Source organism: Gossypium arboreum, chromosome 12 (genome assembly GCF_025698485.1).
Source record: "Gossypium arboreum isolate Shixiya-1 chromosome 12, ASM2569848v2, whole genome shotgun sequence".
Classification (NCBI taxonomy): domain Eukaryota; kingdom Viridiplantae; phylum Streptophyta; class Magnoliopsida; order Malvales; family Malvaceae; genus Gossypium; species Gossypium arboreum.
In genome coordinates, this window is record NC_069081.1 from 115,198,968 (window position 1) to 115,217,375 (window position 18,408).

The following is an 18,408-nucleotide window of genomic DNA, read 5'->3' on the forward strand; positions in this document are numbered from 1 at the left end:
CGAAGCGACCTCATTGCATGTTTTTGATCAACCGATCTCCATCCGTTGCCATTGAGAAAAAGACTCCACAAGAGGTATGGTCTGGTAATCCTGCTAATTATTCTGATTTAAAGATTTTTGGGTGTCCTGCGTATGCTCATGTTGATAATGGAAAATTGGAACCGAGATCCATTAAATGCGTTTTCTTGGTTATAAATTTGGTGTAAAAGGCTATAAGTTATGGTGTCTGAAAATAGAAAAGTTGTGATTAGCAGAGATGTTGTTTTTGATGAAACCGCTATGCTACCTAACTTATCTCTTAAAGACTCTTCCAATAAAGAAAACCAAAAGCGGTGGAGCATCGATTAATACTGAATCAACTCCTCAAGCCAAGATAAAAATTGAGAATAGAGTTGCTTCTTCACCGCAATACTCTATCGCCAAAAACAGGACAAGAAGAGAAATTAAACCTCCAAAGAAGTATGCCGAGGTTGATCTAGTTGCTTATGCTTTAAATGTGGTGAAGATATAGATGCGAATCAAGAGCCATTTAATTATTCGAGGCGATTAGTGTGAAGACTCGAAAAGTGGATGTTTGCTATGCAAGAGGAGATGGAATCACTCCACAAAAACAGAACATGGGATCTTGTAAAACTTCCTAAAGGTAAAAAGGCATTCGTTGTAAATGGGTGTTTAAAAGAAAGAAGGGACTCGGGAGTTGAAGAACCGGATATAAAGCAAGGCTTGTTGCAAAGGGTTACTGATCAAATTCAGGAGTGGACTTCATGATGTGTTCTCTCCGGTTGTTAAGCATAGTTCGATTCGAGCTTTGCTTGGTATTGTTGCCATGCATGATTTGGAGCTTGAGCGGTTAGATGTAAAAACGCATTTTGCATGGAGAACTTGAGGAAGATATTTACATGCAACAACGGAGGGTTTTATAGTCTCGAAAAAGAGGACTATGTTTGCTTGCTGAAAAATTCCCTTTACGGTTTGAAACAGTCACCAAGACAAGTGGTACAAGAGGTTTGATTCCTTTATGACTTCTCATGATTTCAAAAGAAGTAGTTTTGATGAGTTGTGTCTACTTTAAGAAAAACAGTGATGGTTCTTTTGTGTATCTACTTCTTTATGTTGATGACATGTTGATAGCGACAAAAGATAAAGAGAGATAAGAAAGGTTAAAGCCCAACTAAGTGAAGAATTTGAGATGAAAGATTTAGGACCAGCAAAGAAGATACTTGGTATGGAGATTCTCGAGATAGAAAAGCAAGTAAATTGTACCTAAGTCGGAAGGGGTACATTGAGAAAGTTCTTTGCGAGTTCAATATGCAGAGTGCTAAGCTGTTAGTACTCCTTTAGCGACCATTTCGGACTTTCATCGGCCTTATCTCCTCAATCGATAATGAGATTGAGTACATGTCACATGTTCCATACTCTAGTGCAGAGGATCTCTCATGTATGCTATGGTTTGTTCACGTCGATTTATCATATGTAGTCGGTCACGGTTAGCGGATACATGGCGAATCTGGTAAAGAACACCGGAAAGCGATTCGATGGATTTTAAGATACTTACGAGGCACTACTAATGTTTGCTTACAGTTTGGAAGAACTAAAGATGGAGTTATAGGGTATGTTGATGCTGATTTTCTTGGAGACCTTGATAGAAAAAGATCTCTCACGAGTTACGTCTTTACAATCGGAGGTTGTGCAATTAGTTGGAAAGCCACTTTGCAAACTACGATCGCTTTGTCTACCAATCGAAAGTGAGTATATGGCGATTCTTGAGGCTTGTAAAGAAGCTATTTGGTTGAAGGGACTATTTAGTGAACTCAATGAAGACCTTCAAATCAAGACGAGATTTTGTGACGATCAGTGCCATCTTTCTTACAAAAGATCAAATGTTTCATGAGAGAACAAAACACATTGATATTCGGTATCATTTTGTTCGTGATATTATTGCTCGTGGTGATATTGTTGTGAGCAAAATTAGCACTCATGAAAATCCTGCAGATATGATGACTAAGTCACTTCCTATAACCAAGTTTGAGCATTGCTTAGACTTGGTTGGTGTTCATTGTTGAAGTTAAACCCTTAAGGGTTTTTGGAAGAGGTGAAGAACTTGTTTATTGAAAGTTCGCGATGAAGAACTTGTTCATTGAGAATTTGTGTCAAGGTGGAGATTGTTAGAATTAAGTGACCCAAATTCTTATTTAAATAAAATACGATGGAAAATAAAATAAAAGTAAAATCCATATAGAACTAGACTTCTTTTATTTTATTTTAGAATAAGGTTTTAAACCTTATTAAACTCCATCTATTTTATATTGATTAGGATAAGGTGTTTCAATCCTACTAGAATATGGCTTTGCAAGCCTATAAATAGACATAGTCTATTCCTCTTGTATTTGAGTAAAAATTTTTCGACATAGTGAATTTTCTTCTCTCTCTAGTGGTTTTTTTCGAAAGGGTTTCCACGTAAAACTTTATGTGTTCTTTATTTTATTTATTTTATTCTATTTTATTTTCACATTCTCATTAACAAAATGACTTATTCCGTCTTAATTATAATCTAAGTTGTAAGTACATATAATTGAAAGAAAAGTAAAAGAAATGTATTTATATAGGTCAATATATTTGATGTATATTCACATGGTATAATTTTATACTTCATTAGAGAATCTAATGATGCCACATAAGTTGAAAATAAAATTACTTAAATATAAGTTAAATTTTTGACATTTATTTTATTCATTGTTAATATATAAAACTATATTGATTAATGCATTAAATATAAATTTACGCAGATATATTTCCTTTGGAAAATGAAACTTATAAGTAACATATATTAAGTATTTATTTGCCTAAATCTAAGCCTGTGACCTATGTTATTATAAATCTTTATCTGACCTTAGTGTGCCCATGCCCTAAAGTTAAGCTTGACCAACAAATGGTGAGCCTTGAGAGCTTCACATGCGTTGGTGGAGAGAATCTAGCATTAAAACAAGGATACAAAAAATAAACGCTTTCATAGAAAAGTCTAAAAGTATCTATTTTAAATTTTATTAAATAATTATTATAATTAACATATTGAGTTTTAATTTAGTTGTTATTGACATTATTATTCGTAAAAGAAAGCGTGAATTGAGTATAATTTAAGGATTGAGAAAATATTTAGATAATTTTAGTCATTATAATGATAATAATAATTATAGTTGAATTACTTTAAAAATAGAAATGCCGAATGACATGAGTATTATTGCTAGCAGGAGTAAGTTTGAATATATTATCTTTCTATTTAAAAATTAATGAATAAGTATGATTAGTTTTAAATATTATATAAAAAAAATTAAAAAAAACAGACATTCTAAGCAATAATAGCCAACTTAAATTAAATTCAAATATTAAAATGAATAAAAAATATACAAATATTAAAGTGAAGTTTCAGTTGCTAGAAGTTATATTATTTACATGTGCAGCCTCGAAATCAAAGGTAACGTAGTTTGGCAGCAAGCAAGAATGAGATGAAAGGCCAGTTCACGTGACGGCCCTATGGACGCACGTGGAACAGACAAGGCAATCACATGTCCACCTGATGCAGGCCAACATTTTCGTAGAAAACGACATCACCATGGGAACCTTGATGATGACTCACTGAACATGAATGAAATCGAAGACCGTTGTATTTCCCTCCACACTCTCATCCCTTACCTTATCTCCCTTTCCCTCCAACAAAACCAAAGTGAAACCAATCAAATAACACTGCTCCTCCATCATCACCAGTTTAACAGATTGAGTTTTGGTCCAATGGCTAGCAAATTGGCTTTAACTCTTAACACCCTATCGTTTCCTAAATGGCCATATACAAAAACCACTGGTTTCTTTCTCTTCTTCTACGAGGGTTCTATCAAATGGAAAGCAGCTCTGTTGTCGACACAGATTGTTCGTACTTCCCATCAAGGCTGCTGCTGACCAACAAGGTTTTAAAACGTGGAATAATGTTATTTCAGTTGGGATTTGTGGGAACTTGTTGAACTGATAAGAGTAGAATTTGTTTGCAAGCCAGGTGGAAGAAGATAATGTTGTTGATAGTAAAATTCTGCCATACTGTAGTATAGACAAGAAAAAGAAGAAGTCATTGGGTGAAATGGAGCAAGAGTTTCTTCAAGCTCTGCAGGCATTCTATTATGAAGGAAAAGCTATTATGTCAAATGAGGAATTCGATAATCTCAAGGAAGAACTAACGTGGGAAGGAAGCAGTGTTGTTATGCTAAGTATACAGCCCCAAATTTTACAACCAATCCTTGCTCAAACAATATGGTCAGCAATTATGAAATTAGCCTCGAAAATGTTAATGTTATATCATCTGTTTTTGCAGGTTCTGATGAGCAGAAATTTTTGGAAGCTTCAATGGCTTATGTATATGGGAAACCAGTTTTGAGTGATGAAGAATTTGATGATTTGAAGCTGAGGCTAAAGGTTTGTCATTATTTGTCCCTTTGTGTGTGTGTGTGTGTGTGTGTGTGTAGTTCCATGCAACCATGTCACGTCCATTTCATATTCTTTTTCCCCATAACTAGATAGAAGGAAGCGAAATTGTGGTCGAGGTCCACGATGCAGTCTCCGTAGTAGAAAGGTATACAGTCTTCTGTTTTCTGTGAATTAAGCATGCTGCATAGGTTGTTGATATAGTTCCCTCATTATTACATTAATTAAACCACTGTAACAGCTAGCTCTCTCTTCTTGCCATTTTGAATGGATTTTGTTTCTTTCTGCAGTATATTCCTTTCAATTTCAATAGCACAAGGCATTTCCTTTTTGATCCTATGCAATTGGCTCTAATAATTTGGATGAAAAATTAACTCAAAAGCTTAACTTGGTAGGAAAGGACTCAAAACTATTATACTTACGTTTCAACTGGTTGAATTCATAGTCATTTTATCATCATTCTTCTCATAGGTGTACAGTGACCTATCCGTTGACTATTTGAAGATGGTCCTCTTGAACGTCCCAGCGACTGTGGTTGCCCTGGGACTGTAAGTCTTTTCTTCGTTTGCACTAATACTGTCCTTATAGATATCTGCATTCCAATTCCAAGCCTGTTTCATAGAATTCTAGCTTGTTCGTTATGTTTTTCTTCTGTAATATCATTTATGTTCTGGTTTTGTCAGGTTTTTCTTCTTAGATGATCTGACTGGATTTGAAATAACATATGTTTTGGAGGTAAACTGTTATTACTGCAGAAATTTATGCATGCATGCAATGCAAAGGCTGATGATATATTGAATTGCAGCTCCCAAAACTGTTCAGTTTCATTTTTACTTGGTTTGCTGCTGTGCCTTTGATAGTTTGGCTAGCTCAATCCCTCACAAAATTGGTTGTCAAAGACTCTCTAATCCTAAAAGTAACTAAAACCTCACTATTTCATCATTTCCATATAATGTTTATATAAACTATGAAAATAAATTTACAACATTTTTACCTTATAGGGTCTTTGCCCGAACTGTGGTACTGAGAATGTCTCCTTCTTTGGCACCATACTATCCATCTCCGATGGTGGAACCACCAATACACTTAAATGTTCAAAGTAAGTGGGATCATTTGTTTACAAACCACATTCAGTAATTTTTAGTCTTAATTTTATTTTTTTCACTTCAGTTGTGGAACCCCATTGGAGTATAATTCAAAAACACGGTTGATTACTTTGCCAGAAGGAACCCAAGCTTTATTTCGAGGTATATACTGTGAGTATGCTCTTTTCCAAAAGACTTGTAACAATATCTGAACATGTGAGACATAGCTGTTAGACACGAATGCTCCAAATAAAATGAGAGGTTGGCAATAACTCTGAACAAAATATAAATACGGTCTACAATCTACCCTGTCTGCTCAATTATAAATTGAACTTTCTTGTTTAATTTTTTTCCCTGCCCTCCAAAAGTTGCAGGGGCCCTATCTTGTTAGTGCTTTGAGTAACTTTCTAACCGAGAAATGACATTAGCAGTTTACTTTTGCGTCTCTTTTCCCAGACAACGTAATTCCCAGTTTTAAACAGGACTGGCCATGGATGCGGGACTAGTTACTTGCAGGGAACCACATCATTTGCAGCACAGTGAGGAATAAGTTTTGATATGTGCTTCATTGTAGAATGTATATTTGTTTGTAAGCCATGTAGTAATATATTTTATACCTATAACAAGCATGTTCGACAGAAAGAGAAGTGAACAAGCTGTGAAAATCTTTTATTCAATATATATGCCCAAAACAAAAAGATATATTTATACTATGATTGGGGAGTTGGCAATATTTAAAAAGAACTTGACTTGGGCATGTGTCTTTGGGGACCAAAATCAAAGGGATAACTAAAAAGAACAGTGAATGGACTGACGGGATGCCCTATGGCCAGCTTATAGAAGACTTGAGACCCACAAATTTTGTTGAAGTGGGGAACATGTTGAAACCACAAGTTGAGTACTGACGACTGAGAGCTAGCTCCCAAAGGCGAACTTTGCTCTCATTTCAATTCCTCAGCACAGCAGCATGCTAGATTCCTTTTCGTTTCTCTTTTTTCATATGAGGGGTCATCATCAAGCCACGCCCCCAAATCATTTCACCCTTTGCCTTGCTCGTCAAAGTTTCTTTCCATGCCATAAAGCAAAAGGCTTCATGTTTTTAGAAGCTTTTAGGCAAATTTCAAACGAATTTATTAATATATACCCAATCACTACTTGCCACATTGTAAAGCAACTTTAGGTAAAAATGGCCTAATGCCTAAATGCCCCCACTTCATCCAAAACAGTCGGTTGGTTTTAGCTGCACTGTTACATCCATCTTAATGACTAGGTAAATTCTATTTGCATGATCAAGAATTTGATATTCCTTAACAAAGTCTCCTGTTTGAATTCGATATTCCTTGAAAAAATCTCTTATTTGAGTTCAATAAGATCCGATTTCACTATTTAAAGCCTCTTTTATCATCTATAAACTTCCCCCCAAACAGTACAAGCATTCCTCTTTGCAACTTCAAACCTGTCACATCCAGAAGAGAAAACAAGAATCTGATCTTAGAATACAGCTTTGAAAGAAACCACACACAACAGTTGTTGTAGCCAACTTCCTTTTACCCAACCCTAAGCTCCTCTCATGGGCTCTTTTTTCTCTCTCACATTGATAATACTTTCATGGGCATCATTACTTTCAACGGAAGCTGAAGCTGAAGCTGAAGGGATCAGATCAGCTCGTCTTCTCGATCTTCTCATTAGGGACAACGTAGTAAAGTCCTTTGACAAGCATTTGAGAACAGGTACTGTACAAACTGTAAATTTACCTGCAAATGTCTCGGGCATCAAAGTTGAAACAGCAAGGTTTAGATGTGGGAGTCTCCACAGATATGGTGCTCAAGTTAAGGAATTTTATCTGGGAAAAGGTGTGAATGTGCAACCATGTGCAGAAAGAGTCATGGTAGTAAGACAAAACTTGGGTTCTAATTGGTCATCCATATACTATGCTAACTATAATCTTTCAGGTTACCAGCTTGTGTCACCGGTATTAGGCCTCCTCGCTTATAATGCCGGCACCGATGTGAGTTCCGGCACCCCTTTCGAAGTTGGAATCCTCGCAAGGGAAAATAACCCAATTAAAATAAACTTCAGCAACGTTATTACAAACACTACATCGTCCAGGAGAGGAATCAGGCCATTGTGTGCTAGCTTTGGAGGGGATGGCAAAGTGAGATTGAAAAACCAAGTGTCACCCAATGTTTGTGTTGCGACCAGGCATGGTCATTTCGGTTTGCTCATCGAGTTACCGCCGTCGATGCCTGTGAGGAAGAGGATTAGAACGTGGAAATTGGCGGTGGGAAGCTCGATTGGAGCGGCATTGGGTGCTTTCCTGCTGGGTTTGCTTTTGGTGTCGATGCTTGTTAAGGTGAAGAAGAAAGCGAGAATGGAGGAGTTGGAGAGGAGAGCGTATGAAGAAGAAGCACTTCAGGTTTCAATGGTGGGACATTTCAGGGCTCCAACAGCATCGGTTACTCGAACCACGCCTACAATTGAACATGAGTACTCACCTTATCCTTCTTGAAATGTTATAATAGTCTCAGCTTTTTCCTTTTTCTAGTGTAAGATCATTCTTTTTTGTAAGATTAAATCTATTTGTTTCTTGAGATATAAAAGAATATTGTTCACATCTTGGAACAGACAACTCTGTTTTTTCATCAAACTTGAATTATACATTAAATTTGAATTATAATTTATATATTTTAATTTTAATTTAATTAATGAAATTTATTTATTTATTTTTATATTAGATTAATATAATTGTTTGTATATATAAAATTAAAATGTGCTAATTTAATAATATTATCAATGATTTATAATAATTCAATTAAATTAAAGTTTCATTTCTAAAAGCATGCAAAACCCAAATTCACATATAAATTATACATTAAATCAAAATTTATATATAATTTTAACATTTATCCTTTCAGGAAAATGACTCAACTTCTATTTTAATTTGTCATGCCCATAGTGCTCAGCCACACTTATTTTTATCGAAGTTCATTATTTATATTATATTACAAATTTAAAAGTTATATAAATTATACTAATAAAATTTATATAAAGATTAAATGAGGTTTTAATTGAAATGTTTAAAATTATCGTGATTGTATGATAATTTTATGTCTTAGTTTGATTTTATCATTTTAATTTTGTATAAATTTTATATAAAATTAGATTATCTCACATTTAGTGTGAAAATAATTATTTAACAAATTATAAAATATATATAAAAAGAAAATATTTTTTACACTGCAGTTTTTAAATTTCACAAATAAAGTTAAGTGTTGACAAGTGTTCTATAATATATAGTAAAATATTAAAAATCAAATATTAAAAAAAGAAGAAAAAAGAAATATGACAATTTTTGAGAATGTTTTAGAAGGAAAAATATACATTACGAGTGTACCAAATACTAAAACTAAAAAATATAGTTTTGATTTAAACAGTAAAATTATAAGAGTGAAGATATACATATATTTTTTAAAAAAATTATATTTTAAAATTTTTTATATAAAGTCACAAACTGAAATGATTACGACACAATCCAGTCAAAAGTTTTAATAAAATAAAAATAAAATAATCTCATTATAATACTTATTTTTAGAATAAAATTTATTATTTTTAAATGAAATAATTTTTAACAACACCAACTTAATTAAATAGAGTCACATATACTCCAACATTAACATTTAAAAAACCAAATACCATTAGATTGAAAATTCGATAGGGTTATTCGGTTATTTTCTTCTGGTTTACATTTGTCAAAAGGCCATGAGCGTGACCTTTTACTATTGCAACAAAAATGATTGCAACTTCTGCTGAAGGAAAGAAGTTTTACCACCCATAATTGGGTCATATTCTTATTCAAGTCCTTCTATATGCTGATATTTTGATTTAATCCCTCTATTTAGTAGATCGCAAGCAATGAGTTTTATTTACCGTTATTCAATCATAAAATTGTGAATCAAATGCTTAAAAAAAATATATTTTTAAAAATGGGTCATCACCGTTTGAATAAATTATCGGATTCAACTATATAATATTATAAAATAGAAAATAAATTATTTTAAATTAAAGTAAAAAAATACAGACTAAAACCAGAATTAGACACTCATTACCATATACCCATTCCCCCACAAAGCAGACATTAATCAGCTAAAGATAATTTGTTTTAAGGGTGAAAACAGATGAAATTTGGGTTTATCGAGGAGTTCGGACCACAAATGCAACTTGCAATAGTTTATAATAGCTTGAAATGTCAGATATTAACAAATAACAGACTGAAATCTGAATTGGCATTCAATAGAAAAACATGCAATTATTTCTTCCATTAAATCAATAATCTGAAGAAGAAGGGAAATAAGTTGTGGATATGGCGGTGCCACCGTGTTGGGGTACCTAATTATAATTCAAGGGTTCAATTATTCACTATAACATGCATTGTACCTTTAATAACTTCTTCCCCTCTCTCATTTTCTACAAACGCTTCACCCATCCCACCTTTCTTAATTTTCTGTGATATTTAGGTCTACCAATGGTCCTTGAAACCAATTTGTTACCAACAGACCCAATTTCTTAATTTAGATCTAAGGTGTGGTTGAGTACTTTAAAATATATTATCTTATTATTTATAAATTAAATAAAAATTATAAATAATTCTAAATATTATATTAAAAAATATAGTCAAAATCTATAATAAAATTATTTAAAAATACAAACAATTTAAATATCATACACAAAAACTAAAAGGTTGCATTATAAACCATAATAAAAATTAATAATGTCTTATTTGAGTCAATAAAGTTGAAATCTTAGACCACTATCCCTTTTACATTTTACAAATAAAGAAAACCAACCATAATAAATATTGATACACTTTTTTTTAATTTTATAAATCGCTATATGTATAATTTATTTGTATTTATTTTTCGTATTACAAGTATATATATTCATTCAAATTAAAATTAATAAATATATCTATAGCAATCGCACAAGGATTTAAAGAGTTATACATAAAATTACGTATGCTAGGTCTTGAGTTTGGGTACTTAGGACCCGAGACCTACGCCTTTGCCAATTAAATGATAGTTTCATTGGCAATTCATTTGTATTTTTAAATAATTTAACAAGTAATTTTTAATATGGGTTAATATGTAAAATTGTCACTAAACTTTAAGTGAAAATTGAAATTTGTTATTGAACTTTATTTTGATTGGTATTTATCATTATCTTTATAAATTAAAGATAAACTTACCACTATACTTTAAATCTATATTGAATTTTGTTACTTTACTTTTATTTGGTTGAATTTTGTCGCTAAAGTTAAATTTTTATTAAATTTTGCTATTCAATTTTAATTTAAAATAATTTAAAGACAAAATCTAATAATAATTTTATATTTTATTTTAATACTTAACAATAATAAATTATTAACATATTATTAAAATTGAATAAAATCTGTTATTTTATAAAATAAACTTAATTTCTTTCGCTTTATTTTTCAAGTTTTTATTTCATTGAATAGAAGTTCTAATTTAATTTGTTAACTTCAAGTTGAATTATTTTCAACTATTACAATAAAATAGTTGAAAGAATTTTTTATTTAATTATGTCTTGAAATCATTGAAATTAATATTTAGTGATAAATTGAATTAAAAAAATTAAAATTAGTAGTAAAATTTAATAAAATTTAAAGTTTTGTAGTAAATTCCAATCATTTAATAGTTGAATGATAAATTTATCCAAAATTTTCAAAATATAATAGAAAATATCAACAAAAACAAGTGTAGTACTAAATTTCAATATTTACATATAGTACGGTGATAAATTTACACTCTTAACTCTCTTAATATTCATGCATAACGATTTTTTAACTCTTTAAAAAATACCAATGGTATAGCAAATAGTGTTTTTAAACTCATTCCCGTCTCATTTTATGATTCTTTCTATTATTTATTTTTAATATAATGTCTAAAATTATTTAAAATATCTTCCCAATCTTTAAATAAGAGAATAATGTGCTTTAACGCATTCGAACTCATGTCTTCTTATACTGATAATAATACTAATATTAACTGAATTAAAACTCAATCGAGAACTTTTGAGTTTATACTTTGTATGAAGATCTTATATTTCCTCAGCATAAGAAATATTCTTAATTTTGAAATAATGTGAAAGATAGTAATTGAGGTCATAAGTAGCTGCCCCCAAAAAAGCAATGAATGAAAAAAGTTGGGCCCATTTCCAATGGGATGGCCCAATTATAAGCAGGCAGATTCGAGTATATAAATCTAACGGTCCAGGATCTTCATTCGCCACACAGGATCCTATTCCTTTCTTTCGCGCAATAACGCTCACTACTAACTGACTGTTACCGTTATCGCTACCAAGAATTCCCGGGAAAAGTGAAACACATTAACCAAACCCTGTCAAAATTCTTCCTTCAAAAGAAAAAAGAAAAACTATATTAATATATTTTTATGGACAACATTTAATATTTTTTATTTCAAATAAAAGTTAATTTATATTAACATTTATTTAATTAAATTGAATGCCAAAGTTTGTGTGCAACTAAATTTATCTCTTTCATTATCTTAATAAAAATTATTATACAATCTTAAATTTGCACATTTATACTTTTGAGATTTTTTTGTCTAACAATGGAATAATTTGAATTTTGGAAAAAATTATAAACTATAAAATTGATCATTATTATTCTTTTAATATTTACAAATAATTTCCATAAAAACTTGCTTATATTTTTTAATTATAAAAATATTTGCTTCCAGAAGTGAATATATATTATTTAATGATTATAATAATAACACATTTTTTTAAGGAATAATAATAATTTTCTTGCAATGTGTAAAAGGATTAAATCTCTATTTCCATTTATTATATTTATATAATTATTTTATATATTGACCGGAGTTTATGGATCTTTATCTAAAAGAATAAATAAATAAATAAAAATATATGACTATTTTTAACTCCATAAAATAAAAAAATCTAATATAAGAAATAATAACCCATAAATTAAATACCATCATACTTTATTAATTTTGTTATATTCATTCTCATCAACAAGCCAAGGCTCAAGAATTACTATTATCAAATCGAGTAAGGAACAACTGGCATCAAGTTAGCATACAACATTTTACTTATTTCCTTTAACATATGTGACAAGCTAAAATCTTGAATATGATCATATTTAATTTGGTATTATCAAATCGAGTAAGGAACAACTCGCATCAAGTTAATGTACAACATTTTACTTATTGCTTTAACATATGTGACAAGCTAAAATCTTGAATCTGATCATATTCGATTTGATCCATATGTTAGGACGAAATTTTTTTTTTGAAAATCGAGTCCGATTTGAATCGAATCAAGTGAATTTAGAAAGAAATAGTTAGGTCGGGATTAAGTTTGAGGTAAACTCTTCTCCCTTGTTGTGAAATATTTACAAAAGATGTTATTAACGTATTAAATTTTAAATCTAAACTAACAAAAATTTTATTTGCTTCAAAATAAAAATAAAAAATAATTTTATTTACTTTAAAATAAAAAATAATTAATTAAATCCGAGTCGGATTTAAATTTGAAATAATTTTTTTTCAAATACCATACTTCAACAAAATTATTAACGTTCATATCAGAGTTGGAGATATGCAAAAATCTGCCCCGTCCTGCACAATTGCCATCCTAATTAGTATAGACAATAGCATGCTGCAAGCTCAACTTGCTTGCTCTATTTTCATTAAGCTCCATTTTATAACTTGAACTCTAGGCTCTATCAGCTTTTAATTCATCTAGTTCTTGCAAAGTCCTCGATAATTTAATTGAAATTTCAAATCCAATAAGCTCATTTAAAAAAAGGAAATAAAGAAACTTTAATATGAAAGAAAAATTTTATGTAAAGAAATATATTTGTTAAATTTTATATAAACTTCAAATAAAATTGAAATTTTAATTAAAATGATAAAGTTAAATATTTTAAATTTATTGAATTATAGATTTAAAGTTTATGATTATTTAGTTATTGTATAAAAATATAAAAATAAAAATACCTTAATAATATATATCCTAATTTGTATATAAAATAATAATTTAATAAAATTTTAACTGAATTCAATTTTAGAGGTTTAAATATAAGTATAGAATATTATTATTATTATTATTTTGGAATCTTATAAATCTGATCTTGTCTTAAATTAATTGGGAAGATTAATAAACCGACTCAGCTTCACCATTGATTATATAGGTTAGTCCACACAGGATTTGTACTTTTTCGCGGAAAAAGAATAAAAAATAAAACAGCCAACGATTTTCGTCGCCAAAAAAGAATCTAAAAGACAAAGAGAACCTGCATCCAAGCAATAACTCGTCTTCAACCTCTCAATTATTCTCTTTTTAGGGTTTGCCTGATTATCAATCCCTTGTCCAAAACACAATAATTAGCTATGGACGATCCTACTACTGTACGTAATCAACGTAACCAATCAGCTCCGGAAACTACCCGTCTCAACCTCCCGGCCAGAATGTCCGACTCTTCCGTCTATCTCGAAAACCTTCCGTCTCGGACAATGTACATCAACCGTTTGATCAATTCCAACTACAACAGCTCTCCCTCGCGCACAATTTACTCCGATAGGTTCATCCCCAGCAGATCAGGCTCCAACTTCGCGCTTTTCGACATCTCAAATTCTCCGACGTCAGCTGAAGGAAAAGAAGATGGTTCTGGTACTTATAACAGCCTTTTACGCGCTGCCCTTTTTGGTCCCGATACGCCGGACAAGAAGGATTCATTGGGATCTCCGGCTTGCCGTAATATTTTCCGGTACAAAACTGAAACTAAACGGTCACTACACTCGCTTTCACCTTTCGGCCTTGATGAGTCGGTTCCGGGGATTATCCATAGCCCTGTTAAAGCTCCCAGGAAGGTTCCCCGGTCACCTTACAAGGTGAGTTTTTTTAATGGTTTTTACGGTAAATTTGGTTAAAATTTTGATTTTCTTTTTTGGTGTGGGGATTAATGTTTTTTCCTTCTGTTTTTGTAGGTTCTGGATGCACCTGCGTTACAAGATGATTTTTATTTGAATTTGGTGGATTGGTCATCGAATAATGTGTTGGCGGTGGGGTTGGGGAATTGTGTTTATTTGTGGAATGCTTGTAGTAGTAAGGTTACTAAATTATGTGATTTGGGGATTGATGATAGTGTTTGTTCGGTTGGTTGGGCTCAACGTGGAACTCATCTGGCGGTTGGGACTAGTAACGGCAAAGTTCAGGTTTAATTTTATTCGTATTTGATGATAAAAATTGTTATGTTGTCAACATTTTTAGTTTATCTGTTGAGTATGCTGGCTTTCTGGTTTTTCTGTGTTAGTTTTAGGCTGTTACACTTTGATAGTGTAGTTATGTCATCGATAATGCCTTGAGTATAATTAATAAAGAAAGTTGTAAACTACTAGTTCTTAACTAGTGCAGTAATGTTTTCAAAGAAAACAGGGGTGGCAGAATGCATGCAACGTTTGAAAGCTTTGGCTTCCGAAGAAAAGTATCAGTGAATTGGAAAAACAATATGAAGATTGAAGAGTAAAGATTTATTGCCATTCATTGATTTAGCCGGCAATTCTTGACATTTATTTGATTTATTGTTCTTGACTTCACTGATGCTTTTACATGTTTTCCTACGGGATTATCAAGCTACCATACCATGTCCTAATTGCAAACTGAAAATAATAGGAGGACTTTATGATGTAGATTAGAAAACTTTGTAGTTAACTTTTGGGAGAAATAAAGGGGGAGAAGAAAAGCCATAAATTTGGTCCGAAATCGGAATCTGCTTCAATGGTCAGATGAGGTATGGCCCAAAAGTGAAAGCCTCTATCCATAGTTTATGGATGCAGGGCAGAGAGAAACTAGAATACTGTTTAATGGTCTTATCAGATGCAAGCATGGGTACCTTTTATAGATATCTACAAATTAGCAGGACTTCTTGGCAGTCTGCGATGGCTCTTGATAAATTGAGACTGAACTTCATTCTATTTTATAAGAGTTTAGTTGTTACTTGATAATCTTGAAAATATAGGCCTGATCCTTCATTCATTTCCTTATATCTTTGGGCTTTAATGAAGTTTGGCATAAATTAGTAACTTAATGCTTCTACCATGGTCATCGAAGGTGACCAAATTTTCAGCCCTTCTTTGGACTTTAGAGATTATCTTTGCCCCACTGTTTCCTTTTGTATGGAGTCTTATAATATCTGTCTATGTTCAACTTCCTGCGTGTTGCTTGTAGGATGATGTAGTTATTTAATGGCTACCACTTTGTATGTAGATTTGGGATGCATCTCGCTGCAGGAGGATAAGAACAATGGAGGGGCATCGGTTACGCGTTGGGGCCTTAGCTTGGAGCTCTTCTCTGTTATCTTCTGGTAGTCGTGATAAGAGCATTCTTCAAAGAGATATACGTGCGCAGGATGATTTTGCTAGTAAACTCTCTGGTCACAAGTCAGAGGTTAGACTCTTATCCACTATTAGTTTGATTCAACCCGATCAACCACACAACTTTTTATTACAATTACATTTTTTTCTACACCAATTTTTTGTACATGTGTCTTCTTTGATTTCATCAGTGCTTCTTTTTCTTCTTGTTTTATATGAATTCATACTCTCATGCAGTCATTATTTATTTTCGGAAGTTGCTTGTGCTTCTTATTGTGTTTGTGTTCATTCATGCTATGCTTGCATTTTATACCCTGAGTCTGAGTATCGATTGAGCATTGTGTAGGTTTGTGGGCTGAAGTGGTCTTATGACAACCGTGAACTAGCATCTGGCGGAAATGACAACAAAGTATGGAATAACAGTTCTCTTGCCAGTCTGACTTATTCTGATGCTTAGTATTCATTTAATTTTAAGCTGGTTTAATGACAAATCTCATCCATATGCAGCTTTTTGTTTGGAATCAACATTCCACCCAACCTGTTCTTAAATACTGTGACCATACTGCTGCCGTAAAGGCAATTGCTTGGTCTCCGCATCTGCATGGCCTTCTTGCATCTGGGGGTGGTACAGCTGATCGATGTATTCGATTCTGGAATACAACCACAAACACACACTTGAGCTGCATGGACACTGGCAGTCAGGTGATTCTTTCTTTTTTGTTTTTATATCATGTCCCTTCAATATGGCCTTAAATGTGCTTCAAATAGACAGGTCCATAATGTTGCTTCCTTGACTGCATTGATATGGGTGATCTTTCTCTTATTAGTTTGAAATGATAAAACTTGCTGTCATCTGCATGGTAGTCAGAGTAATTCTCCTGTCAATCTGCAATGGAATAAACCTTGTCAATAAGAAGTGGTTAGGAAATTTTAATCTAGATATCTAATTTGAAGTTCTCCTATAAGTCCTTGGAATATGTTCATGGTGGTGCTTCTCAAGACTAGAGTTACAAATTCTAGCTGGTTTAATGTCTGCTCTATGCATTGCAGGTATGCAACCTTGTGTGGTCTAAGAATGTTAATGAACTCGTCAGCACTCATGGATACTCCCAAAACCAGATAATTGTTTGGAGATACCCTACGATGTCAAAGGTAAAAGAAGTTTAAAAACCGGGTATATATGATAATAATATATCATCTACTTTTTCTCCTCTAAAATTTTATTCTACTAATGCAGTTGGCTACTCTTACGGGACACACATACAGAGTTCTTTATCTTGCAATCTCACCTGATGGACAGGTAGGTCACTTCCCACGCTTTATACTTTTTACCATTGGCTTCTACTTTTGTATTACAATAAAAATATTAATAAAATATACGACAAGTGCTGCAATTTTACTTTCTGTTTTAACATCAATGCTCTTCTTCTGTTTGAAATAACCATTTTCTACCCCTTTTTCTTTTTTACAGACCATAGTTACTGGAGCTGGAGATGAGACGCTAAGGTTTTGGAACGTGTTCCCATCCCCTAAATCTCAGGTAAATGACACTTGTGGAGTCCAGGCTATCTGAATATTTTTGTATTCTCACAAAATTGTTTAGTCTTCTTTTCTCTATATCACTCTCCTAAACATAACTTTATTTTATCGGGATTGTAAATTACTTCATGGGGAGCAAGGGGAATTTGATATTTTATAGTAGTACATTTTGGGGTCAAAAAGCTAGTTTTGACCATGTACTGTTGAAGGCCTGCTTTTAAATGAAAAAGTAAATGCTGCATTATTATTCTTGTGGGTTGCCTTGCCTCTAATAACATGAAGTTGTTTCAAGATTTTCTTATTTCTGGTATTGATACATATGATGTCTAATGCAGAACACTGACAGTGAAATAGGAGCATCATCTTTGGGAAGAACCACAATTCGGTGAGTCCAAGAGAAGATGCTGGAAGCTTTGGGAGCATTTCTCATGCTCCGAAAAATCAAATTCGAAGAATTTGCAGCAGGTGCAAGAACTAAGTTATTGCCGGTTTTTTGCAGATCATTGATTTTGGATCCCAATTTATATCTTTTTTGATTAATGTATAGCGGGAGTTGTTATATCAATTACTTGTAGCTGCTCCCTCCCTCCCTCCCTCCCTTTGTAAATTAAAGAAGTTGGAGAGTTTGTTGATGAACACGCAAGTTATTGTATCACGTTCTTTGTGTTTGTAAATAAAATAAATGAATCTATATCAGTGTGTGTTTGAGTAAATTGAATTATTATTCATTTAATATGTTTTTAATTTTGTTCAGCTTTATTTTTTGAATTATTTATGGTTGTATTTGTATGTTTTTAATTTAATTTATAAAAATTTTACATTTTAAAATAATAAAACAAAGTAAAATATTCAGAATTAGCTACCAACACCTTTACTTTTAACCT

At 32.2% G+C, this 18,408-nt stretch overlaps 2 protein-coding genes and 1 pseudogene across 3 annotated transcripts; all 3 read left to right on the top strand.

The window, feature by feature from the left end:
• Positions 1 to 3,607: 3,607 nt before the first annotated feature.
• Positions 3,608 to 6,296, top strand: LOC108480657 (PGR5-like protein 1B, chloroplastic; annotated as a pseudogene).
• A 125-nt stretch (positions 6,297 to 6,421) lies between these two features.
• LOC108480658 (uncharacterized) lies at positions 6,422 to 8,229 on the top strand. Of its 2 annotated transcripts, XM_017783723.2 has the most exons (2): positions 6,422 to 7,282; positions 7,505 to 8,229. In XM_017783723.2, the coding sequence occupies exons 1-2, from the start codon at positions 7,123 to 7,125 to the stop codon at positions 8,059 to 8,061; spliced, it is 717 nt and encodes a 238-aa protein (XP_017639212.1). In that variant the 5' UTR covers positions 6,422 to 7,122; the 3' UTR covers positions 8,062 to 8,229. The 2 variants fall into 2 exon arrangements, with proteins under 2 accessions (XP_017639212.1, XP_017639211.1); XM_017783722.2 differs by having other exon boundaries at positions 6,422 to 8,229.
• A 5,578-nt stretch (positions 8,230 to 13,807) lies between these two features.
• On the top strand, positions 13,808 to 18,268 carry LOC108480438 (protein FIZZY-RELATED 2-like). Its single transcript, XM_017783441.2, has 9 exons — positions 13,808 to 14,503; positions 14,600 to 14,827; positions 15,879 to 16,058; positions 16,332 to 16,394; positions 16,493 to 16,687; positions 17,036 to 17,137; positions 17,223 to 17,285; positions 17,457 to 17,525; positions 17,860 to 18,268. Exons 1-9 carry the CDS (start codon positions 14,003 to 14,005, stop codon positions 17,911 to 17,913), a joined length of 1,455 nt encoding a protein of 484 aa, XP_017638930.1. The 5' UTR covers positions 13,808 to 14,002; the 3' UTR covers positions 17,914 to 18,268.
• Positions 18,269 to 18,408: the final 140 nt, after the last annotated feature.